The 25,708-nt window shown below is 42.7% G+C and overlaps 1 protein-coding gene across 3 annotated transcripts; it reads right to left on the bottom strand.

The window, feature by feature from the left end:
• Positions 1-213: 213 nt before the first annotated feature.
• Positions 214-25,708, bottom strand: ARL5A (ADP ribosylation factor like GTPase 5A). Of its 3 annotated transcripts, XM_059727381.1 has the most exons (7): positions 25,386-25,699; positions 23,891-23,997; positions 22,849-22,909; positions 16,957-17,104; positions 14,464-14,547; positions 4,200-4,351; positions 214-3,262 (listed from the first exon to the last, which is right to left on the bottom strand). In XM_059727381.1, the coding sequence occupies exons 2-7, from the start codon at positions 23,898-23,900 to the stop codon at positions 3,214-3,216; spliced, it is 504 nt and encodes a 167-aa protein (XP_059583364.1). In that variant the 5' UTR covers positions 23,901-23,997; positions 25,386-25,699; the 3' UTR covers positions 214-3,213. The 3 variants fall into 3 exon arrangements, with proteins under 3 accessions (XP_059583364.1, XP_014455076.1, XP_019336052.1); XM_014599590.3 differs by lacking the exon at positions 23,891-23,997 and having other exon boundaries at positions 25,386-25,701; XM_019480507.2 differs by lacking the exons at positions 14,464-14,547; positions 23,891-23,997 and having other exon boundaries at positions 25,386-25,708.

Here is a 25,708-nt window from a genome sequence, read left to right as displayed (position 1 = left end):
GAAGAACTTCCTAAATGAGCAGTATAACAATTAAGCATGAACTACATACAGATATTTACACATTCACCTTACCATTAATTCAAAAGAAATGTTTGTTCTCTTGAAACACTTTCAGATAGGCAAAGGATATTAATTATATACATTTTTCTTAAATCCCTATAATGCGAGTGATAAAATTCTAACTTCTAAGTACCTTGAATAAGAGGATCTGTGTGCATTTGATAAACTTTAATGAAGCCTCACAACACCCCTGTGAGGTAGGTCTGAAAACTGTTGCCATCTATTACCTCTATTACCAGCTTCTGTTCAAATATATGCCAAACATACAATACCAGTGCAGTCATATAACTATTGAACAGCAATGGAGTTCGACTGCAAGAGAAAAGCAACCCTCCTTCTCCTCCTTTTAAACTGCTGTACAGTAACCAAAAAAGTGGTTAAAAATATGGATCAGAATCATTAGGTATAACACTAATAAAAAAATAAAACAAAAACAAAACATGCAGCAGTAAGAGGAAGTGGATGGCTTAGCTTTTAAGGCTCCACTGCTGTTCAATGCATACCAGATCATATATGGTAATTATAAATGTAGGAATTTTACAGTCTTTAAGTCAGCACCACAACTATGTAAAGAGTCTAGGTTCCCCCCTAATGGAACCTACAGCCAATACTGGAAGTGAGACAATAAAAGCAAGCATGCAGTTATGGGGATACTACAATGAGGTTAAGATGAAAATATCAAGTGGCATCTCCTTCATGTGGAAGTGCAAACGAGATGACAATTCACATTCATTAGTAAGTTCATTTATGACACAAGCATTATTTTTTTTTTGGAAAAAAACACTTGAGGCTCCTTTTAGTCGTGCTACTTAAGATAAACATTTTAAGTCCTCAAAACTTGACCAGAAGAAAGAGATGGCATAAAATCCTTAATGCATAAAATCTATAGAAATTTAGGCAAAAGAACACAGTACTTCAAACATTCAAGTAAAAAAAATCGAGGTGGTGCTCCAAAACTGAACATTTTATATATAGAGTTAGGTCTGAAATTTTAATTTTTGTTAGACTAGAAAAATATAGAATTGTTCATTCCTAGGTCCAAATAATGTACATATGTTGTTTTTTGAAAATGTTTTCAGAATAAACTCAGAAACAATTTTTGCTTTGAAGTTATTTTTTCCTCAAACATTTATATATTCCTCAATACTGTATAACACTGATCTCTATGTGCATGCATTGTAAATATATGCATGTACACATTTAAAAATATTTATTTAATGGGCAGTGGAGAGTCCCCACCAACCAAATGCCATGATAAAAAGATTTGAGAGACCTTTCCGATATATCTGTATTGTACTTAGGACAACACAGCTGTTAAATGTGAACTTCTGAAGTTGCCTCCATTATCTGGTCCCCAAATCTCTCTCAACATTTCCGCTGATTACAATGAAATCACAAACAGCTAAAGTTGCATAAAAATGAATGCATTAACTGTGATATCATGGCTTCATCATTTAAAGATGAAATGTCCTTTCCTGCCTTATTTAACACACCCCCAAACACAAGGTTGGAGTCACTCCTGTCCTTATTAAATTCTTAAGGAAGAAAGGACTTTCTAAAATGTTGTTGCTTAGTTTTGCAATATCCCTTTAATTTACATCTAAGAAGTCAACATGTGAAACTAAGTCCACGAACACATCTTGTGCTACTGATAATGTTTCAAACCACCCAAGCTTCATTCTCATAATAAATCTCAAATTTTACATTAGTGGTTCTTAACATTTTTCACATTGGGACACCCCTCCCATTTAACAATATCGAAAAGGTAGGGTAGTCATGACCCCCTGAAATCTCACCTCGGGAAATCACACAGGGGTATGATTCATGTCCATGATAGTTTGTCCATGGACTTCTATGGGAACAGGATCAGGTAACAATTCCCAGTCCACAGTTTGTGGAACAGTGTGATTTTTGTGTGTTGCGTTTTGATATTCTTAAACCCCTTCCCACCTTGGTCTAGAATATTAAAATAGACATAAAGTTACTATGCAATTTTGTAGTATCACCAGAAAGTATTCCTATTTCCCTGTAGAGGTTAGAAACCTGCTTTGGAAGATTCCAAATGGGACATTTAAGCACACTTGTTGGTCACTACCTTGGATAAGGGGGAGGAGGTAGAAGGGAGAAAAAAAAAAAATCAAGACATATTGCCCCTTTATTAAAAGCTAACAATTGACCCACATGTTGAACTCTATCATAAATGACTACATACTACCAGCATTAGAAGTGACGGCATAAACCATAAATTAACACTTTTGTTTGTTTGTTTGTTTGTTTGTAATTACCGTCTCATCCAGCAATTCTTTGGCTGTTTGTTTGGTTTTTTTTTTAAATGCATCTGGTTGCCAACACTGAATCAAGTATAAAAAACAATTCATACACCCCATGCCATTTTATCATCTTCCCCAATTGCAAAATCATGTGAGAAACATAAGCAACAGTTGTAAGAGATTTCACTTTATAAAGATGCGGTGTACCAACTGTTTGAAGAAAGTTACAGATGTACAGAAAATATAAAGGAAAGCAGTTGTGACATGTCAGCAATGTCCACATTAGTACTATTTTGAGTGTACTGAGAATCAGTGTTACTCACTTCTTCCTAGAACACATTTTGATTAACAAACTTTAGGTATAAATATACACAATATGTACAGTACACATACAGGAATATAGTTTTGCATCTGTAACACATCAGTAAATTTTAAAAATACTGGAAAGTCAATACCTATGCCACTGATCTGGTTGCTAATTTACCGGAAGAATGAGGCCAAAATCTTAAACTAGTGAGAACTACCAATGGTATAGTATAATAAAATGCAAAGTTAAAATTCCTTCCTCTCACTTCATACTCACCACATGCAGTACTATACTGTCCTGAGTGGTTTTATCTTGAGAAGAGCGTTGATTACAGCTTTTATATCTGTCTTCAGAGGAAACTAATGGGAGACCCACAATCAGAGCCTTCAAATTTTCATCTTGGTTTCAAAGCAAAGGGGTAGGGCAGGGAGGTGAGAGACTTAATGTGTGAGAGTGCAGAAATAAAGGTGAAATCAGTTCATTATAAATATTTTATCCATTAATTTTGCAGCTGTCAATGTAACCCTGGCTACTGCACTTTTTTATGCAATGTCCGTGCAAAGAGGTCATTAAAAATCATCTGATTTTAAGTCCTGACATCATCCATTCAAGTCCTTGGCACAACCTATAAATAAAAATAAATAATTTAATGCAAACACATCTCTCAACTACAAGTACATTCTTTCATAGTAACTACAGTCATAATTCAAAGCATGAGAGGGTGTCTACATTTGCAAAAGTACTGAAACTTGGCATTTCAGCCCACACACTGAAAAGTCTACCAATCCTTCATTATGTAACATAGCACTGACCTGGAGGGACCATATCTAGTCAGGCCAGTCCATCAAACCACTATCTATCTGTCTGTGGATTCTTAAGGGTGACAATTCATTTGTGGTTCACATGGTAATTAGAGCACCAGCTCCCAAATTCTGATTCAAATTTATCTATGCAAGTGGTTCTCAACCCTTCCAGATTCAAGACAACCCCCTCCATAACTTTTACAAGTTTAGCAGCACACTGTTTCAAAAACTAATGTCACTCTTTTTTTTTGACTACAGAAAAATAATAGAGCAATTCTTCTGTTACAAGGAACTCAGAAAGAGCACAATGGGTGAGAATATTTTTAACAGTATGGATTCTGATTTGAAATCTCTGGGTTTACCTTGTTAATCATGTGTCCTTGACACCCCTAAAAGGAGCACATGGCACCCTGGTTGAAAATAACTGATCTATGCAATTTGGAGATATGATAGACTCCAGATCCCATTACCAGCTCTCAGGAAACTACTCAAATTCTCCTTGTTATTCTCTACTAAAAATAGACATAATGGTAAGTGACAAATTTAACTGTAGGGCAGGGACAATATCTTTTTCAACAAAAGTTCTTAGGTTTTGCATTCAGAAATGCAAGGAGAAAAAAAAAAACATATTATACCGCCTAGGTATGCTAAGGGCTCATGTGTCCAATAACTACTACCTGTACTTACTCTAAATACCATAGTACTATAGTACCTGGTTTTATAAAGAGCATCAAAAAATTATTTAAGAAGAACTCTTACCCCTCGCCAGTTAGAGCGCAGCAGGCCTGGATATGCCACTGGTGATCTTTAATTGAAGTCAGCTTCAGAAACTGGGATATTTCAGCTACTGTCATGCACTCTTTCACATCTTGTTTGTTAGCAAAAATCAGCAAACCTGCTTTCTTTAAGTCCTAGGAACAGAAAGAATAATAATCTTTCAAACAAAAGTTATTTTTTTCTCTATTGTTTCATAGCCAAATCATTTCTGATTTTATATGTGATAGATATATTGCTCACTTAAGAGCTAAGGGCAGTAACAATTTATTTGAGCATTACAGCAGCAATACCAACTGAAATGCAAAGAAAATGTTGGGTTAAAATGCTCACCCCTCCACTAACAGAGGTATTTAGTTTTAAATACCATAGATGTTATATATCATTCATAATGTAATGGATCACCTAAGTATCTGTTCATAATTGCCTTATTTTGATGACCATAACTTGTGTCAAACCAAATGTTTCAAAATACACTTGGCAAGCAATTTGATATTGCAATTAAGGTACAATCAAAGGGTGGAGTCAGTGTTAACCCTCTCACAGTCATTAAGGAGTGGGCATTAACTATTAGCAGCTACAAATATTAGCTGCTGCCTTGGCTGCAGCCAAAAAGCTGCTTCCAAAACCTTAGCAACTCTGAGAGGATTAATACTGTAGTCTGCGCCTGAAGTCGCAACTGCACTGGTTCATAGTAGGTGAGCTGCTGCATGCAATCTGTATGCTGATAAAGACTATGACATGGAAAAAAACACTTCATTATTTATAGGAACTTATATAAAGAAGTAAACAAGTAATAGTCTTGCTACTGCTCTTACAGGGTCTGAGGCCTTGTTGTTGTCCTGCCACACCAAGACATTCCTGCTACCCCACCCAGACTGTCTCCTAGGATGCTACACTTTCTAGACGTTTAGTCACAGAACCAGCCGTGACTCAGGGAAAAATACAAACATACTTTTTCCTATATTCTGTCCTCAAAAAAACAGATGGCACCTCTTGTTTGGTGATGTGTGGTATGCAAGAAAATATGGTAAATTTATTTTCCTCTAATCCAGTCAGAGCAGCTCACTCTTACCGACAGATGACTGAATTTCTGCAGATATAAACTGGAGATTTCAGCATTTATTAGGTCTGTGTGAAGCTTCAGTAGCCAATTCAATTTGGAGATTTGGCAGCTGAATCTCCAAATCCGAAATGAATCGGGAGACCCATTAAAAGGTCCAAATCAAATCAGAAGTGTCTGAATCAATTCGGAAAAGATTTGGAGATTTGAAAGGCAGGCTTGCAGGATACAGAAACTGAGAAGAGGGAGGAGGAAGTTGTGGGGTGGGGAAGAGATTGCTCTGATACAGACATCTGTAGCTGGCCGGCAACTGTGATCTTTCCCTGAGTTCCCTTCCAATCACAGTGCTCTGGGGGAGGGACGGAGAAACAACATATAAGGCTGTGTGTGAAGTGATCTGTTTCTGTGCCTTTTGTGAATTGTGTTCGTCTTGCAGCAGCAGCATCCAAAATGCTTTTCACAGACGAGCCTATGAACTTCACTTCATCAACCTCCTAGATACAAAAACTCATGGATTCAATATAGTGTGTCATAAATTCAATGTCTATAACCTGCCTGACATCTGACTCCCCATATACCTCCCCACTTTTACTTGTTACATCCCTCTCCCACCCCCAGCCTCTCTCACCCCCTGATGCCTCAATTTACATTTTCACCGACTGGCTTTCTTGCATGCATACTAGCCTCCAGCTTCTTTACTGTTCATTCCATCCAGAAAGAGGATACACACACCCCAACTGCCGATGCTTCCTCAGCCTTAAAAAGGGTTTTTAAACCCAAAAGCTTGCTAATATATATTTCGCCAACCATTCAGTTGGTCTAATAAAAGATAAATCAGATTGACTCAAAGAGCTGTGTCTACCCATGTCCTTAGACCAACATGGCTACAACCTACACACCTTAACACACACAAGTGATACGAGTTTTGCTTTCAATATTTTGAGGGGCACTTTCAGAGAAACCCCTGTACCTCTCTCTTTGAAACATGGAAGGCTTCATGCCCTCAGAAGGGGCTACAACCCTTGCAGTTTCCATCCAAATCTGCAAACAAATGACAAAGTTATAGGTATTTTAGTGATACCCCATTATAGTCTATGGCTGAATCACCAAATCGGTGCCAAATCTTTAAATCAGATTCAGCTAAATCGAATTGGGACACTGACTCGAATCACCAAATCGAATTACTGTCCCTCCAAATCAGAACTGAATACCTGCCGCTTTGCACAGGCCTAGTGTTATGCCACAAGCTGATCAAAGACACTACACTCATTTGCTCTAAAAGTTTTACAGAAGACCACGATCACTTGTAACTGAAATATTTAGGACATTTTTGATTGAAGTGCTCACTGTTAGAGGCTGCAATACCTCTAACAGTGTTATTTAACTTAAAGTACAAGAGATCTTATAGAGCATAATATATTGTATTAACTAGTTATCTGTGCATCATTTTTAAAGCATATATACTCTGTATTACTGTTTTGCAATACTGACAGTTCGCCATTTAGAAAATTAAAGTCCTCAATGTAACCTGTTGCATTTTTGTTTTATTTAAACTAGAGCAATTTAAGAAAGAAAATAGGTGAGCAAGTCTTAGTAGCATTGAGTATTTGACCAGTCACAAAATACAAAACCAAATATTGTCAAAGATTTTAAGCGTTCCTTTATTAGAGAAATTAAGAGACTTTAATCTTCAGTAGGTTAGATACTAATACAATTGCAAAAAATTCAAGTTAGTTGTAAAACAATGACATTACGTTCTAAAAATATATATATAATTAATTTTTATCACTATCAATGTGAATGATATTCAAGACTGAACCATTTTCCTTGGTTATCTCAAAATATTCCAAAATAATTGGACGTGTCCACACACTAAGATTGCTACCTCCTTGCCAAGATGCCTTTGAAAGAGCTGTGGCTGTGCAAAACAGGGCATGCCTGGCTGATCCAGACCTACTGAATCTGACCTTTATGGCCACTGGCACAAATATGAGCAGCCTTTACATTGTTCTTATTTGTGCTGGGGACTGAACAGGTGCTAGGGTGGTCACAAGTTTATAGTAAAATGCAAAAAAGACTTCAAGTCATTCATGTCCTGCACGCACGTGTGTCCCCTTACTTACTTACTGACCGGAGGCAGAAGCAGCAGCAGCAGAGGAATCAGCAGCGGGGGCAGCAACAGCTGATCCCCCGAAGCTAAGTGGGGTGGAAGGACCCGGCACAGCTGAGCCGGATCCGGAGGGGAAGCCCCCTGGGTCCCTTATAGCTGAGCCGGTAGGGAGCTGTGCTCCTGAGCCACGCAGCACGAACACAGCGCACAAACAGGTGCACTCTGAAAGAGCGCGCTGGCGTTTGCGCAGGCGTTCGCACCGGCAGGCAAGCAGGAAGGGCCAGGAGGGAGACTCCTGTACGGGTAGAGCATAGACACCACACAGATCTAACAACAGCAGCTTACACAATGGTGTCGACAAGGAGTGCTGCTAGGGCCTCTGCCCGGGGGGCCATGCCTACCCGGGACTGGTCTGAGGCCTCCACCCAGACTGAGCCCATGGGGGAGCTGGTGTCCCTGTCTCCTGGCCTGTGGGGGATCCCCAGCAGGGCCGGGGGGGGGGCAGAGATTGGGGGCCCCCACACCTGTCCAGCAGGTGCCTGTCTTAGGACTCTGGAGGCACAGGTGAGGGAGCTCCGGGAGGAGGTTAGCAGGCTGAGGGGGATCAGGGAGGCAGAGGATGAAATTGATATAGTTATTTCCTTTCCCTGCAGGACCAGGCACCCAAGGAAGAAGCACCCCGGGGAGTGCCCTCCACAGCAGAGTGGCAGACAGTCACATCCAGGACCGGAGCTGCTCGCAGTAAACTGGTACCAGTTCCTCCAGTCCGACTGGAGAACAGGTATGAGGCCCTGGCGACCCTGCAGGAGATGGAAGGAGAGGAGGAAACCTCTGGGCAGGAAGCAACGCTACATTCTCCACACTCCGAACAGGTCAAGAGAACCAAGCGGACCCAGAGGAGGAGGCGTCGAGTGATCGTCATAGGCGACTCCATCCTGAGAAGTACAGAAGGGCCCATTTGTCGCCAGGACCCCTCAACATGAGAGGTATACTGCCTGCCCGGAGCAAAGATTCGGGACGTGACGGGAATAATCCAGGCCGGGATTCAGCCCACCAATTACTACCCCATGGTCCTTGTCCATGTGGGTACTAACGATGCAGCCAGGAGAAGCCCTGATCACCTGATGACGGACTACCATGCTCTGGGCGGCGTGCTGAGGGAGATCAGTGCACAGGTGGTATTCTCTTCTGTCCTACCAGTGAGCAGACGTGGAAGACGACACAAGAACTGCATGAGAGAGACCAGCTGGCAGCTTCGGCAATGGTGTCTCGAGGCAGGCTTTGGCTTCCTTGACATTGACCCGCACATCATGACGAGGGACATGCTTAGTTGGGATGGGCTTCACCTGTCCGCCAAAGGTAAGCGTGTGTTCTCTTCTAGGTTGGCAGATCTCCTCCGGCGGGCTTTAAACTAGGCTCGTCGGGGGGAGGGGAAGATGAGGCCGGGGGAAGCCGTGGACCACCAAACCATGTGGCACCCACAAAGACAGCCCAGCCTGAAGAAGGAGAACATCAGGAACCTGCAATCCATGGGGCGGCCAGCAGTACAGCACAGGTAAGCAATAAGGGGGTCCTTTGGGCATCAGAGCCGGGGGGCATCAAAGGCGCCAGTCACAGGGCTCAAGTGCCTATACACTAATGCTAGGAGCAGGGGGAGCAAGCAGGATGAACTAGCACTCTTGCTCGCAGAAAACACCTACGACTTAGTAGGGCTAACAGAAACCTGGTGGGATTCTTCCCACGACTGGGCGGTACACATTGAGGGTTATAAACTGTACAGAAAGGACAGGGAGGGAAGAAAGGGGGAGGGTTTGAGCTCTATGTCAACAAGCAATATACATCGACCCTTATCAAGACGGAATCGAAGGAGAAGAAAGTGGAAGGATTGTGGGTTAGGTTACGTGGGGGTCAAGGAGAAAGGAATTTGGTGGTAGAGGTCTGCTACAGACCCCCACACTAAGGGGAAGAGCTAGATTTGGGGCTCCTGAGGCAGCTCTCGGAGACCATAAAAACTAAGGAGGGGTAGTCACGGGGGACTTAAACTATGAGACATCTGCTGGGAGACACAGACAGCAAAGTCCCACCGTTCACGCAGGTCCCTATCCTGTGTACAGGACCTCCACCTGACACAGGAGGTACATGGTCCCACTAGGGGGAATGCCTTACTGGACCTGGTATTGGCAACAGGGGATGACATGGTAGGGGACCTACAGATCGGTGGTCACCTGGGGGACAGCGATCACTGAACAATAGAATTCATCATAAGACATTGAGTGGGTAAGGTAACTAGTAGGGTGAAAGTGCTAGACTTTAGGAAAGCTGATTTCAGTGAACTCAGGCGATTAGTCAAGGACGCACTGCAGAGTAGGAGTTTTGAAGAGATGGGAGCCCAGGAAGGGTGGCTGTGCCTTATGGAAATGATCCTTCGGGCACAGAGGGAGACGATCCTGATGCGAGGAAGAGGGAAAAGGGCCAGAAAGCTTCCCTGGCTGACCAGAGAAATCCAGAGCAGCCTATGGGATAAAAGGGGAGCATATAAAAAGTGGAATGGGGAGAGATTACCAAAGAGGAGTATATCTCCTCTGCTTGCGCTTGTAGGGAGGCAGTTAGACGGGCCAAAGCTACCATGGAGCTGAGGATGGCATCCCAGGTTAAGGATAACAAGAAATTGTTTTTCAGCTATATAGGGAGTAAAAGGAAGGCCCAGGTTGGAAAAGGACCCCTACTAAATGGGCAGAAGCAATTGGTGATGGACAGGGGGGACAAGGCTGAACTCCTCAATGAGTTCTTTGCCTCAGTGTTCCTAAGTGAGGGGCAAGACAAGTCTCTCACTGGGATGGTAGAGAGGCAGCAGCAGGGCGCCAGACTACCATGCGTAGACCCTGAGATGGTGCAGAGTCACTTGGAGGAACTGGATGCGTTTAAGTCGGCAGGCCCGGATGAGCTCCATCCGAGGGTGCTGAAGGCACTGGCTGATGTCATTGCGCAGCCACTGGCGGGAATATTTGAACACTCATGGCGCACCGGCCAGGTCCCAGAGGACTGGAAAAGGGCCAATGTGGTCCCCATTTTCAAGAAGGGGAGGAAGGAGGACCCAGGCAACTATAGGCCAGTCAGTCTCACCTCCATCCTTGGCAAAGTCTTCGAAAAAATTATCAAGGCTCACATTTGCGACAGCCCGGCAGGACAAATTATGCTGAGGGGAAACCAGCACGGGTTCGTAGCAGGTAGATCATGTCCGACTAATCTAGTCTCTTTTTGTGACCAGGTTACAAAACGCCTGGACGCAGGAGTAGGGGTTGACGTCATATACTTAGACTTCAGGAAGGCCTTCGATACGGTATCCCACACCATACTGGTAAACAAGTTAAGAGGCTGTGACTTGGATGACTACACAGTCTGGTGGGTGGTGAATTGGCTAGAGGGTCGCACCCAGAGGGTCGTAGTGGATGGGTCGGTATCGACCTGGAAAGGTGTGGGCAGTGGAGTCCTGCAGGGCTCGGTCCTAGGACCAATACTCTTCAATGTCTTCATCAGCGACTTGGACGGGGGAGTGAAATGTACTCTGTCCAAGTTTGTGGATGACACAAAACTGTGGGGAGAAGTGGACACGCCAGAGGGCAGGGAACAACTACAAGCAGACCTGGACAGGTTGGACAAGTGGGCAGAAAACAACAGAATGCAATTCAACAAGGAGAAATGCAAAGTGCTGCACCTAGGGAGGAAAAATGTCCAGCATACCTACAGCCTACGGAATGACCTGCTTGGTGGCACGGAAGTGGAAAGGGATCTTGGAGTCCTAGTGGACTCCAAGATGAACATGAGTCGGCAGTGTGTTGAAGCCATCAGAAAAGCTAATGGTACTTTATCGTGCATCAGCAGATGCATGACGAACAGATCCAAGGAGGTGATACTTCCCCTCTATCGGGTGCTGGTCAGACTGCAGTTGGAATACTGCGTGCAATTTTGGGCGCCACACTTCAAGAGAGATGTGGATAACCTGGAGAAGGTCCAGAGAAGGGCCACTCTTATGGTTAAGGGCTTGCAGGCCAAGCCCTATGAGGAGAGACTGGGGCACCTGGACCTCTTCAGCCTCTGCAAGAGAAGGTTGAGAGGCGACCTTGTGGCTGCCTATAAGTTCATCACGGGGGCAGAGAAGGGAATTGGTGAGGTTTTATTCACCAAGGCACCCCCAGGGGTTACAAGAAATAATGGCCATAAGAGCTAGCAGAGAGCAGATTTAGACTAGACATTAGGAAGAACTTCTTCACAGTTAGCGTGGCCAAGGTCTGGAATGGGCTCCCAAGGGAGGTGGTGCTCTCCCCTACACTGGGGGTCTTCAAGAGAAGGTTAGATAGGCATCTAGCTGGGGTCATCTAGACCCAGCACTCTTTCCTGCCTATGTAGGGGGTCGGACTCGATGATCTATTGAGATCCCTTCCGACCCTAGCATCTATGAATCTATACTAGAATCTTTTTATCACTCTGCCAACAAAGGGAGACGCTGCTAAGAGATACTACTATTATTACAAAATAAAAAAGAAAGAAATTAATCAGAAATAAACCATACATAGTAATTATAAAAGAAAAGTCAGTTTAAAATGCAGTTACACTAAGCGGGCAGCAGGTCAACTCTTCAAGCATTTTGCATTTGGAGATGCCTGAAATCACAGCAGATGGCCAGGAGAGGCATTTTTATACTGCTAGTTTTGGTTCTTCTCTCATCACAGAGTAGCTCCTGCAGCACCAAGTGGCCTAATGCAGCTAAGGGAAAGGAGACTGGAAGAGTTCAGAGGAGCAGGGCAAAGGATACCTTCTCCTAAACAGAGAGTGAGTGTGTGTACCCTGTACATGTATCCTGACTCCTGCAGGACTGAGGGGCAAGAAGCGCAGTCCTCCTACCCTTGCATTAAGCAGATAACCCCATGATGCAATTAAAAAAAAAGGTAGGCCACCATCTACACAAGGGTATTCTTGGTTTTCAGGGGAATATTTGACAATTTCTGACTACAGTCAAAATAACAGGCTGTCAATTTGACCAGTCAGTTGACACTGGTAAATCACAGACTCAGTATAAGCCTGCAGTTATACAGCTGCACAAAAGGTGAATTAAGTTTTGGGATACAACAACAGAAGCATCACAAGCAAGACACAGGAGGTGACAGTACTGCTCTCAGCACTCGTTAGGCTTCATCCAGAGTACTTTGTGCAGTTTTAGGCTCCGCATTTTAAATAAAAAACATGGAGAAGTTAGAGAGGGTCCAGAGGTGGGCAGCAAAGATAATAAAAGGGCTTGGAAAGCAACCCATACAAGGTAAGGCTGAAGAAACTAGGCAGATTTAGCTTACAGAAAAGATGCTTAAGAGGGGACATTACAGCAGTCTTCAAAAGGGCTACCAAAAAAACAACAGAAAACACCTTTTCTCTGTTGTAGCAGAGCAGGATGCAAACTAATGTCTTGAAGTTGCAGCAAAGTAAGTTTAGACTGGATATCAGGAAAAACTTCTGCCCTGTTAGAACAGAGCAGCAGTGTAATAGATTGCCTAGGGAAGTTGCGGACTCTCCATCATTGGAGGTGTTCAAGAAAAGACTGGACAGCCACTGGATGGAGATGATATAGGTGTAATTATACTTATGTTCTACTATGGGTATCTCCCTTGCTTCTGGGCTTTGCTAGTTATTGCATGGGGCTGGGTGGGAATTACCCTCCACCCCTTGTTGATATGTTATGGGTTTTTTAAGTCTTCCTCAGAGGGGTGTTGGCTACAGCCAAGGCTGGGGATTTTGACAGGTGTGCCAGTGCTCCTGCGGGGATTTAAATCCAGAAGTTCCTAGCTAGCGGGTCTTGCCTCCCTGCTCAGGGTCAGGAAGGAATTTTATCCCATGATCGGATTGGCATGGATTGTGGGGGCTTTAGCCCTCTTCTGTAGAGGGGGGAGCGACCCTCTCCCTGTGACCTCCAATGCATATTAACAACCTTTACAGAATCAGGACTTTACAGCCCTCTCTCTCTCTCTGATTCTTTACTTATATAACTGATTAATTAACCAGCTTGTCAACCCTAAGTCTCATAGTGACCATTAATCAAAATATAAATGTATTCTGTGTTTTTACTAAGGCCCAGTTCCTGCATTGTGAAGGCAGAGTACTGTATCAGGGTGAAGCACTAATTTTCAACAGGGCTCCATCAGGTGTAGTACCCTGAGGAAAAATTATGGCCTAATATTTTTAGATTACCTATAACACAACAGGAACATGCATTAGTATAAACTGTATACCTTTACAGTGTCATTAAATATTTAATTAAGAGCATCTGTACTGTATTATTTCCCATTTCAGGAGGATATAAGCAACTAAGTTGTGTCTGGTCTTACCACCTGTACACAGAAATATCAGAGTCCTAAAGCTTTTTGAATTCCATGAGGATTTGGGCAAAACAGTACACTAATCAAAGCAAGAACTTTCCACTGCAGTATCAGCACACAAACACAGCATACACATACAGTTAATAATTGCAGGTCTAGCAGCAGGTACAAATGAAAATCTAACAGTGCTGTATCATTTATGGCATACTGAATACTTAAGTACTACATGCTCCTTGTACCACTATCTTGGTTATATTTAATTTTCCTCTTCCCTTCTGCTTTCCTTCCAATTAAGGTTTTTCCCCTGCTATCTGAAAAAAAAGCATCTTGTATAGAAGAATCATTCAGCTCAGACGGTATCTGGTCCAAATACTAGTACTTTTTCACAAACACAAGATTAAGACTGGTGATGCCTGGGACTGTACTAGAAAGGAGTACACGCCTCCTGGTCTATAAAGTTATGTGCTAGATTTTCCGAACTTTATATTCAGAATTATGTTACATACAAAAGTATGAGATCCACCTCCTTATATCACGAAAAAGCAGCGACCTTTGTTTAATGAAATGTTGTAAGCATAACAATAAAGGTCAAACTGTTGGTTTATATGCAATTATTTTAAGAAAAATAAGAAATTCATAGGCTATGTTTTTTTGTAAGATTTTAAAATTCTAAATAGTCAGCAAACCTTGAAACCATAATAGACCACTTACCTCATGTGCTAACATTTTATAGAGTTCTTCTTTAGTTACAGTAATTCTCTCTCTGTCTGTGCTGTCCACAACAACTATTACAAACTTAAAAAAAAAGGTTAGTAAATATATGTATAGCTTGCATGTTTATGAGGTGCACTAGCACTAAATTTCTCTCTCATAGGATCCATTGGGTTTATTCTACATCCACTCAGAACTACACATTAAGTAGAAAGTTTTCTGATGTGGGATACTGGAGGACAGACTATGTATATAGTTTTAAGTGGAAGCAGAATAAATGAACCTTTCCAGAAACCAATTGTTTATGGATTTTAAATATGTTTGCTGCTTTTTTAAGTTTGTATATAAATTTCCCATACACATTTCCTAAAAAACTGCTTTAAAATGACAGGCCATCTTTGTTAGGGTTGCATACACCTCTCATATCATATTGAAGCTTGTGTTAGGACAACAGAAAATTCAGCTACACATGTCGAACAACAAAGAAGTAGTCAGCCATGTTAGTTTGAAATCAGGCAGAGTTGACTAACTAGCAGACTAATTCAGGGATAGGTAAGCTTTCGTAAACAGCAGCTCACTTTGTCAAATACTATGAAAGGACTTAGGGAGTAGGTGTTCAAATAGAAAGATTAATTTAAAATTCAAAGGATGGGGACTGGGGGGAGGAAAAGAGAGAAGACACTGCTGAGAAGCAAAGATAGGTTGAAGAGAAAAAACAAAGCAGCAACCCCACAGGGGTGAAGAGGTTAAGAGTGCTAACCAAGGCAATGAAATAAAAATCTGCAGTCAAGAACCTGCCGTCTCTGTTTAGATCAGGGGCAGGCAATTATGTTGGGAGGAGGGCTGCTTACTGAGTTTTGGCAAGCCATCGACGGCCGTGTGACAGGCAGGCAGGCGAAGATAAATACTAATTTTTAAAATTTTTAGGGACCCTGCCAGATAGAATGGCCTGGCGGGCCACATCTGGCCTGCCGGCTGCATTTTGCCCACCCCTAATTTAGACCATACTTTACACAATCCAGACTGCGGATGATTTCTTGTTCTTCTTTTACATTGGTTAAAGTGATGATGTGGGTCTTTGTTGATGAAGGGGCACAGTTGGCATCTAGGTTTGTTGCCTTGGTGAGAACAGGAATTAAACAATCTTGACTACTACCATCACTCGACTGGGCTATCACCACAGACCAATAACACTGATTATAACATCTGAGGTTAACTTATCTGCTCTTCTATCAATGTTATATATGCCATTATCTGCTCACAGTGCCTCTCTGCTGTTTACACTGGACAAATGGGGCAATCCCTACGTGAAAGAATGAATGGACAACAATCTGGAACAGAGTCGAGACATATACAAACACCTGTGGCAGAACACTTTAAATTCCCTGGACACGTTATCACTGACCTCAAAAGTGGGTGTTCTTAACAACTACACCTGAACAGGAAGTTGTGAAAAATAAATCATCCACAGATAGTACACAGCGTGATCTAAACAGAGGCTACAGATTCTTATCCCATTACCTGTATTAACTTTCTTAACTCTCTCTCTCTCTTATGGGTTTATTGCTTTGCTTTTCTCTTCAACCCACCTTTGCCCCTCTCAGCAGTGCCCTCTTTTTTTTCAACCCCCGTCCCTATCAGCTATATTGAAATTACTTTCTAGTTGAACCCCTGCTCCCTAAATCCTTTCACAGCATCTGATGAAGTGAGCTATTACTTATAAAAGCATATGCATCTCTAAACTAGTTAGCGTGCAAGGTACAACTTTACCTAACATCTAAGAATGACAGACCAATTTAAACTGAAGTGATTTAAATCTCTATTTTAGTCATTATATAGATTAAAATAATAACTTTTATTCTAGGTTTCCTACTTTTTTATCTCATTTTGCTTTTCTTTTATTTTCCTGAAGAAAGATTCAGTCTCACTGACTGAATTAATCATTAAAAACTGCCATATGCAGCTGAATGTACCTTTTACAATAAGTTTGGTAGTTTTTCCTAACCTGAAAAATAATTTATAATAGACATGGCTGAAAGTTAAAAATTCTTTTCTGCAGTAAAACTGGAATTCTGTTGCAAGAAGTTAAACTCTGCTACAGGGGCAGTTAACATAACTAGGACCCAGAGACATACTAGCAGTACAGAAAATACATTTTTGTGACCACTGAACAGGGTGGAGTGGGAAATCTGTTTCTGGAAACCTTTGGGAACAAACATTGTTTGCTAATTTTACTAAAAAACTCTGGATCTCAGTTCCACAGCTGTGAGCTTGGAAGCTACTTAAATCCCCTGCTTAAAGCAACGTAAAGAGGTGCTCTGAAGCCACGGATCCCTTCTAGGGCACCAAATTCTGTAGCAGGCCATGCCCCTAAATTCCCTGACCCACCAGGAGCCCAACAGGCTAGATCTGGCCTGAAGGCCATATATTTGACATACCTGGTCTACAATACGAGAATAAAAATGATTCTTTCAATAAGGTATAAACTTTTACCTCTGTATTTGTATAGTAGGTGTTCCACGAAGATCGAAGCGATTCTTGTCCTCCAATGTCCCACATTAGAAAACGTGTGTTATTAACCACAAGCTCTTCTACATTACTCCCTATCGTAGGTGAAGTGTGCACCACTTCATTCATAGAACTGCAAAACAAAAGTAACCGAACAACAACTTGCGTATGTCACGCTGGGAAAACAACTGTTGTCAATGTTCTTACTCTGTTAAGAATGTCAGGCCACAAAACTAACCTACCTTTCATAAACTGAAATTCTGATGGTAGTCAGCATTTCAGTAGACATTCCCTGATGCAGCGAAAGGTGCATGTTATTTGTCTAACCTGCATTTAACTTTCACTGAACAGATTAGTAATGACACCATAAAGCTCAAAGGGTATTTTCTAAAAGGTGTCTAACAATCAGTTAAAAAAAAAGTATTTCTAGGCTTAAAAAAAAAACAAAAAACAAACTGCCCCCACCAACAATACAGTCTCAGTCTGGGACAGAATATTTTTTTTTCCATGTCTGATTTATAAAGCTACTGAAAGAACAAGGATTTCTCCCAAAAAAATATCAACTTTGCTCTACTCTCTCAGCCATCATTGTACTTTTCTATAACTTAGAAACATATGTGAAAATGAATATATCCAACACATATGCACTGTATTGTCTTTGCTGTTTTCTATAATGCAATTTAAAATGTTGTTTTGATATACTCAGCATAACTACTGATGGATTTAGATACTCAGAGAACTAATGTTTTACATCAGAAGTGCTCTCTTGGAGTGTCCAAAACAAGCCTTTATAGTAAAACAAACCCATTTCAGTATGGTCCACACAAAACCGTTTTCAAAGAAAAAAAGTATTTTCAAGAACTTGTTTAAATTGCTGTTTTTCTCCATAAAGTGACAACTATACTTACATAAATACCAAGACTGAATCCAGGAGTGAAATGGGCCAGGGATAATGTGAAACGGAATACCAGATAAAAGACCAGTTTCTGGGTTCATGTAATAAGCAATCATAGCATACATTTGCAAAAAAATGATTAATGAAATGAAAACTTGCAGATTATGAGGGGGTAGAACAAAGAGCTGGAAAACAATGAGGAGGATGACAGAGCAACATACTGTTTGTTCTATTTGATTTTAAAATTAAGTTTAAGGAAGGATATACTCTGGTTTGAAATAAGCCATATTTAAAAGCTCTTTTAGCTGTCTGAGCTTGCAAGGTTTTGTACTCAACTTTACAACATTTCTCTGTTTTCCTGTAACAAGATAACTTTTGAATACTGTATCTCAAATTTCTTGTTTCCTTCTAAGCATCAGTAACCACAACCCACTGATTTGACTAGAAAATCAGAAACCCAGAAGGCAAGATAAGGGATATGAGAATCCTGTGCTATCTGTTAGCACCATTATAGCTTCAAACAAAGACAACTGTCTACACCAGGGGCGGGCAATTATTTTGGGCAGAGGGCCGCTTGTTGAATTTTGGCAAGCCATCGAGGGCCGCATGACAGGTAGTCCAGGGCAGATAAATATTAATTTTTTAAATTTTTTAGGGGCCCCGCAGGCCGGATAGAATGGCCTGGCGGGCCACATCTGGCCCCCGGGCCACATTTTGCCCACACCTGGTCTACAGATCAAAAAAAAAAAAGTCTGATGGAATCATTCTATGTCAGTGGTTCTCAATCCCATTAGACTCGAGGCACTCCTCAGAAAATGACAGTTCTTAGCTTTCAATCATTTTCTGATTATGGAAAAATAACAGAACAATTCTTCTGTCATAACTCAGACCACAACAGGTCAGAATGTTTTTGACACTATGAAGTCCTATTTGAAATCCATGGGCACATCCCCATGAGTGTGCACATGCGGGAGATCCCGGTGTTAAAAAAAACTTGCTACTAACAAAAGCAGCACAGCGCATGTGGCAGCAGTGTTCACCACCAGAAACTGGAGCCTGGCTGGCCAGAGTCACGCTCCGAGAAGCTGGCTCAACACCACTGCTGCCCCGGGAGGCCCCCAGCACCTCAGGTAAGACTACTGGGGTCAGGATAGATGCTGGACCCAGCCTCCTCTACCACACCAGGGTCCTTTTGCCATGCCAGTGCAAATATGTGCCACAGTTATTTGTCCCACAGAAAATAAACCCCCCTGCAGAGAAACTGTGAGTGCACAAAGACTTCAGAAGTAGGGAAAATGGGACAATCCTGAAATTGGGGGGGGGGGGAGGAGGAGGAGGATGGGAGCTTAGAGAGCCCCTTAAATGAAGGACCCATAAATGGGAGGAAAAATGGTGAACAATGGAACGAAGTGCATAAGGGACACACATCACCTGGCAAGGTGGAAGGAGGTTGTGGGGGCTGCAGAATTAGACAGACAGGGGGATGGAACACAGGGAGCTTATGAAGGAAAACAGAGGGATAAGGAGTTCCTGTTATGAGTTTGGCAAGTGTACCTTTCTCAAATGTTTAGAAATATCGAGAGAGGAACGGGAGGAAGTTTATTTTTGTTTTTCAACATTGGTTAGTTTAACAATTAACTCTCTAATCCTCAGCTTAAATTTAAGACAAATGCAGGTACACAACCATTAAGTTTTAGGCATGTCATGTTAATGACTTTGTTTACATTGGCAGCCCGTGACTTACACACAATAAGTGTAATGAGGATCCTGAACTCTGATCAGCAAACAATCATACCTTTTGGTGGAACATTGGTAACTATGAAATAGTAGAGCAGATATTCATCTTATAGGCTAACTAAATAAGATATATATGTGAGATAGCAACCAATGTGGTTGTACAAGGGGATTCTAAAATGCCTCAAATGCAGAAGGAAGTATAAAGGCAGCTGAAGAATGGTCAGGTCATCAAGGAAGTCTACAAGGAAACAGCAAGAACCTACAGAGGCAAAATCAGAAAGGCAAAGATGGAGAACAAGCTGCACCTGGCAAAGGAAGTTAAGGTTCTAGAAGTACCTTGGCAAGAAAAGAAGGGCCAAGGAAGCTGTGGGTCCTGTTAACAAGCCAGAGGGAACTCCTAAGGATGCAAAGACGACCACAGCTCAACAGCTACTTTGCCTCAGTCTTCACAGAAAAATTACGCTGTAGCCAGACACCTAATAAGAATTATCTGGATAAGGAAGAGTAGACGCTGAGATAACAAGAGACAGTCAGAGTGCTTTTGTTGGGTCTGAATGAATTCAAGTCAGCTTCACCCCAGGATCCTGAAGAAACTGGCAGAGGAGATCTCTGAGCCCTTGGCAATGATCTTCATGAAGTCGTGGGAGATGGGAGAGGTACCAGAGGACTGGTACCTCATCATAGTGCCCCTCTTTAAAAAGGCAAGGAGGAGGAGGACCCAGGGAACTACAGACCAGTTAGCTTCACCTCAATAACTGACAAGTACTGTGGATACTTATCCTAAGGAAAGCCACTTGCAAGCATCTGAAGGAGAAAAGGCAGATTGCAAACAGCCAGCATGGCTTTATGAAAAACAAATCATGTCAAACAAACCTGATCTTCTTTGACAAAGTAACTACAGGCACTCCTCACTTAACGACCGAGTTCCGTTCCTGCGACTAGGTCGTTAAGCGAATTGGTCGATAAGTGAGGAGCCGCCCCTTGATACTGTGTGCCTTGGCTTGAGACGCCGCGCTGCCGTTTCCACAATATGTTTCGTACAATACTGACTGCTCGGAGAGCTGGTCATAAGTCCACGTGGTCGTTAAACAGGTAGGTCGTTAAGTGAGGAGTACCTGTACTTGGGTGGATGAAGGAAATACGGTGGATATAGTATATCTGGACTTATGACAAGGTCTTGCATGACTTTCTCATAAACTAATTGGAGAAATGTGGGCAGGATAAAACTTACTACAAGGTGGATCGGTAGCTGGCTCAATGGCTACAAGCAATAGGTAATTAACAGGTCCATATCAGAATGGCAGAAGGTTTCAAGCAGAGTCTCACAGGGGTCCGTCCCGGACCTAGTGCTGTTCAATGTATTTATTAACGATTTGGATGCTGGCATAGAAAGCTGCTTGAGCAAATATGCACACATCATGAAACTGGAAAGGACTGCAAATATGTTGGAGGCACGTGAGCACAATTCAGAAGGATCTCAACAGATGGGAAAGTTGTGCTAGAGCTAACAGGATGAAGTTCAATGTGGACAAATGAAAGGTATTACACCTTGGGAGGAATAAAATGCAAATATAAAATGGGTGACACTTGGCTGAATAGCCACTCTATGGAAGAGGACTTGAGAGTTTTCGTAAATCACAGACTCAATATATATTGAGTGATGCAGCTGCACAAAAGGCAAATGCAGTTTTGCGGTGCATCAACAGAAGAATTAGGTGCAAGACACAGGAGGCAACAGCGCCTCTACTCTGTACTGTTTAGGTGTCATCTAGAGTACTGTGTGCAGTTCTGGACTCCACATTTTTACAAAAGGTATGGAGAAGTTAGAGGGGGTCCAGAAGCTGGCAACAAAGATGATAAGGGCTTGGAAGACAAGTCATACAAAGAGAGGCTGAAGGAGCTAGGCATGTTCAGCTTACAAAAAGGCACTTAAGAGGGGACACGGTAGCAGTCTCCAAATACCTAAAGGGCTATAATAAAGAAGAGGGAAAGTATTTTTTCTCTCTCACTGCAGAAAGTAGGATGTGGACCAATGGCTTGAAGTTGCAGTGAAGTAAGTTTAGCTTGAATATCCAGAAAAATATCTTCACTGTGAGGACAGTGAGGCAGTGGAATAAACCGTCTAGGAAACACTGGAGGTGTTCAAGGAAAGGCTGGATAACCCAGGGGAGGCAACCACTGGCACACATGCCAGTGCATGGCATGCAAAGGTATTTTGCTTGGCACTCGCACCTCCGGGTAGGGGCTAGGGTTGCACTGAGGTGTATTTCTCAGGCTTCTGGGCCTGGCTGGTTACCCTTGCTCACACCCCCATCCCACCCCCTTTTTGCTACATTTTAGGGCATTTTTAAACCTTCCTCAGAGGCACTGGGTGTTGGCTACAGCTAACGCTGGGGCTTTTGACTGCAGCGTGCCAATGCTCCTGCTGAGACCAAAGTCAGAGGTTTCTGGCTAGAAGGTCTTGCCCCTCTGCTCAAGGTCAGAAAGGAGTTTTACTCCGTGGTTAGACTGATGTGGACAGTGACGGTTTTTGCCTTCCTCTGAAGAAAGCGCATAGCCCTCTACCTGGGATCTCTTGAGCATATATTGACAACATTTCATAGAAGCAGCATTGGCTGCCATGGTTCCCCTGCTTTACCTGTGGCAGGTTAAGGTGTCATCATGTCTGTGTTGTGTCAGGGTTGACAGTAGTCTCATGCAGAGTTTACATTATAGTTTATATGGGATGGTTTGGATAGGGATGATCCTGCCTCAGGTGGGAGTTGGACTGGATGGCCTCTGGGGGTCCCTTCCGGCCCTTCGCAGCTTTTCTATTGTTAGAGAGCATAAACTTCTGCGAATCTGAGCTCACTTCATCAGATTCTGTGAAAGGGCAACACAGGGGGGTGAGGTGTCTGTGTGTGCCTCTCTCTTTAGTCTATAAGGTACATATCTACCCTGCCATCTGCTTGACTCAGACTAACACAGCTAACTACCCCTCTCAACTGTAAAATAATCCAGGAAAAAGAATACCTCCAAGCCCTGCTGACATATTACTGTCAAATGAATATCTACCAGTCAGTACACAGAACTTCACAATTTGGTGGGGGACAATCACCACCTACATTATGCCTTCACACACAGCCTACAGCTCTAAAAATAAGTTGGGGGTGGAAGGTGGGGATAAGGAAGTAGATATGAAGTCAGAGCAAGAGAGAAACTACTACACAAAATATTTTAATGTATTTTCGAAAGTTTATACTTACAATTGATAAAGAATTGTAGTTTTTCCTGCATTATCCAGACCAACAATGATTACTTTGTGCTCTGAAATAAAAAAATTCACTAGTAAGTCGCAATCACCACAGCACTTATACACTTATTTAATACTTAGTGCATATCACTAAACAGATAATTCTATGCCAGCCTGCACATAGCTAGTCAGCATAACTAAAGAAAATCTAATTCTTAAATAAGACCAAACTCAGAACATAAGGCTCTCAACGGTCTTCAAAAATAAATAACAACAGGGTCCCTTCTGAAGTCTTTACACATTACTACAATGTAATGAAAACACACAATCATTTAGAAACTAATTAGATTAGCAAAGAATGGAGCATGAAAAGAAAATCTCATTCTGGTTTATAATTTTAGAGAAAAAGGTGATTTCCATGGTAAACAGGACTACTCATCTACTTGGTAAAGCAGTCAATTTCTGTCATATAAACAATGTATCCCAAAGAATTTATTTTTCTATGACTGTGTTGCACCAGTCATTTCAATTAACGTAATTTGGGATAAGTGAATTTGTACTACATGAAACATTTAGTCACATAAGCAAATGTTTGTAAACCAAAAACCTGAATTAATTAGTGTTTAAATATATTGTCTTTTTTTCCCATTTAACAAGGCTATAAGTTGAATAATTGGTTTTCTAAAGTACACTTAGTCTGTTAGTGTACTGTACAGACAAGTGCTACTCATTATTGGCTGGACTATACAACTTCTATTCACACAAATAACATCACTGACTTCTATGGAAATATTCATGTGATGAGCATGGTAGGCAGGTATAAAGTTGCCCAGGCCATTAAATGTGCAGTCAAACTTTAGTCTGTAGCAGTAACTGCTTACATTAATAGAGTACAGATGCATTTGATTTTTTACAAGGGGTCAGGTAAGTGCTTTTTGGGTTTTTTTTAAATCAATATTGTGTGGTTTTGCAGAGTCGTTTATATCCCATAGGGTATAAATTTAAGTTACAATAACTTTGCATAACTGCACAATATTGTAAAAACAGCTGCTTACCTGACCCCATATAAGGCCCTTTTGTTTCTGACAGATGTTGCCAGCAAAGCTGATACTAGGAAATCATGTGGAGCAGTTCATCTATAGGGAGAATGGATGATGCAAACCTTAAAAGACAACAAAAAAGGGTGTTTTAAAGGATTTGGCCAGAATGGTTAAAGCACTGAATATGGGGACCATCCAGGATGTGAGCATGTACAAAATGGTTTATCTGAAAGTCAGCTTTATAGAAGACAATGTCTACTTAAACACAAGAATAGCTAATATAACATTTTACACCACATTACAGATCTCTTTCAAAAGTGGCATTGGAAACAACGTACTCGCCATAAAACGCATTTCATTAGCGTGCTAAGGTTTATCATTGGCTATCCATCACTAACAAAAATAGACACTGTAAACAACAAGACACAAGGGAGCATACAATGCTCCACAATTGTAGCGTGGTTTTATGTATACTGTTGCCTTTGTAATTCAAACATTCAGAAGAATATTTCAAAGTGAGCTTGAGATACCAAATCACCAATAAAAAAACCTGCAAGCCATCAAAACCAGCCCCATAATGATGGCCTGAGGGAGCATAAACCCAAGAACTGTTTTTTGAAGGCAAAGTTTAGCAGTCAAACTTCAGACTGCTTCTCTCCCTAATCAGAACTGCAGCTACGTTTCTGTCACAGTTCAGATACCATCGATACCATCGTTTGCTTCAATATTTATTTAAAGCAAAATGCAAATACCCATATGATGTAACCAGCATGTTAAAACAAAAGAAAAAGCAACACACGGAAGAAGCTTGCTATTGACAGAAACCTATATTGTACTGCAACCTATTTCAAATCGTTACATGCAGTAAGAGAGGGGGACCGGCCAGATTAAACAGCAAGCTCCCCTCAGCTGTAGCTCGTGGAGGCAAAAGTGGAGACAAAAGTTGATTCCTGCTGAAATGCAGGGAAAGCCTTTGGAGCTCAAAAGATCAATCACTTTTTAAAAACCAAACAAGAAAGAAAAGCAGAGGTTTTTTTAAAAAAAGGGTTTGCAAAATCCGTGTCCGCTGCAGAGACAACGAGACGCCGACGGGCACAACAGACGTCCTTCCAGGCGTGTGTCCAGGCGTGTGGTTGACAGCGCTCAATCCCCTCGCTGCTGTCCCTCCTCAAGGGGCCCCTAAACGCTGCCGGCAAAGGAAACCGGCCAACCCCGCACAGGTTAAATCTGCTCAACTATCCGGGGGGATCAGACTGCAAAACACAACAGCGCGGCTCACCCAGGCTCCGCCAAGCCACCAATTAAAAAAAGCCCAGAAACAAGCCGGCAAAAGCGGCCCCGTAACGATGGCCTGAGGGAGCATCAGGCCAAACGCTGCCCTGTGCCAACTCAATGATCTCCAGGCCCCCCGGGGCAGCCGCCGCCGCTCAGCACCGCAGGCCGCTGCCGCCGCTCTCCTGCGGCGCCTTTCCTGCCCGCCCCCGGCAAGGGCCCGCGCCAGCCCGCTCACCCTGGTGGTTGAACAGCCTCCATATCCTGGTGAAAAGGATGCCCATCCTCGGCCCGCCGCCGCCGCCACCGCGCCGGGGGCCCGGCCCGGCCCCGCGTGACGCGTCCCCTCAGGGCTCCCGGCGCCCGCCTCAGGCCCGGCCCGCGCCCGCTGCGCCCCGCGGCGCCCGCAGGCCGCGCCGGTGCTGGTGCTGGTGCTGTGCGCTGCGGGCCCTGCACTCCCTGCTCACGGACATCGCCTCCCCCCGCGCGCCCGGCCGCGGCCTGCGGGGCACCAACGCGGCGGCGAAACTGACCCACAGCAGCCGCCGTCCACGCCAGCGC

The sequence above is a fragment of the Alligator mississippiensis genome, chromosome 4 (assembly GCF_030867095.1).
Source record: "Alligator mississippiensis isolate rAllMis1 chromosome 4, rAllMis1, whole genome shotgun sequence".
Taxonomy (NCBI): Eukaryota; Metazoa; Chordata; order Crocodylia; family Alligatoridae; genus Alligator; species Alligator mississippiensis.
Note: the sequence above shows the minus strand (reverse complement) of the source record. Positions and strands in the feature narration are given on the sequence as shown.

What these genes read in the sequence shown, in the direction of transcription:
- ARL5A (XM_014599590.3), bottom strand. Translation starts at nt 25,431, where the DNA reads ATGGGCATCCTTTTCACCAGGATATGGAGGCTGTTCAACCACCAGG. An exon ending in ACTACAATTCTTTATCAATT is followed by an intron (nt 17,105 to 22,848) that starts GTAAGTATAAAC and finishes TTTGTTTTGCAG; the next exon opens with TTCTATGAATGAAGTGGTGC. An exon ending in ATAAAATGTTAGCACATGAG is followed by an intron (nt 4,352 to 14,463) that starts GTAAGTGGTCTA and finishes TTCTGTTCCTAG; the next exon opens with GACTTAAAGAAAGCAGGTTT.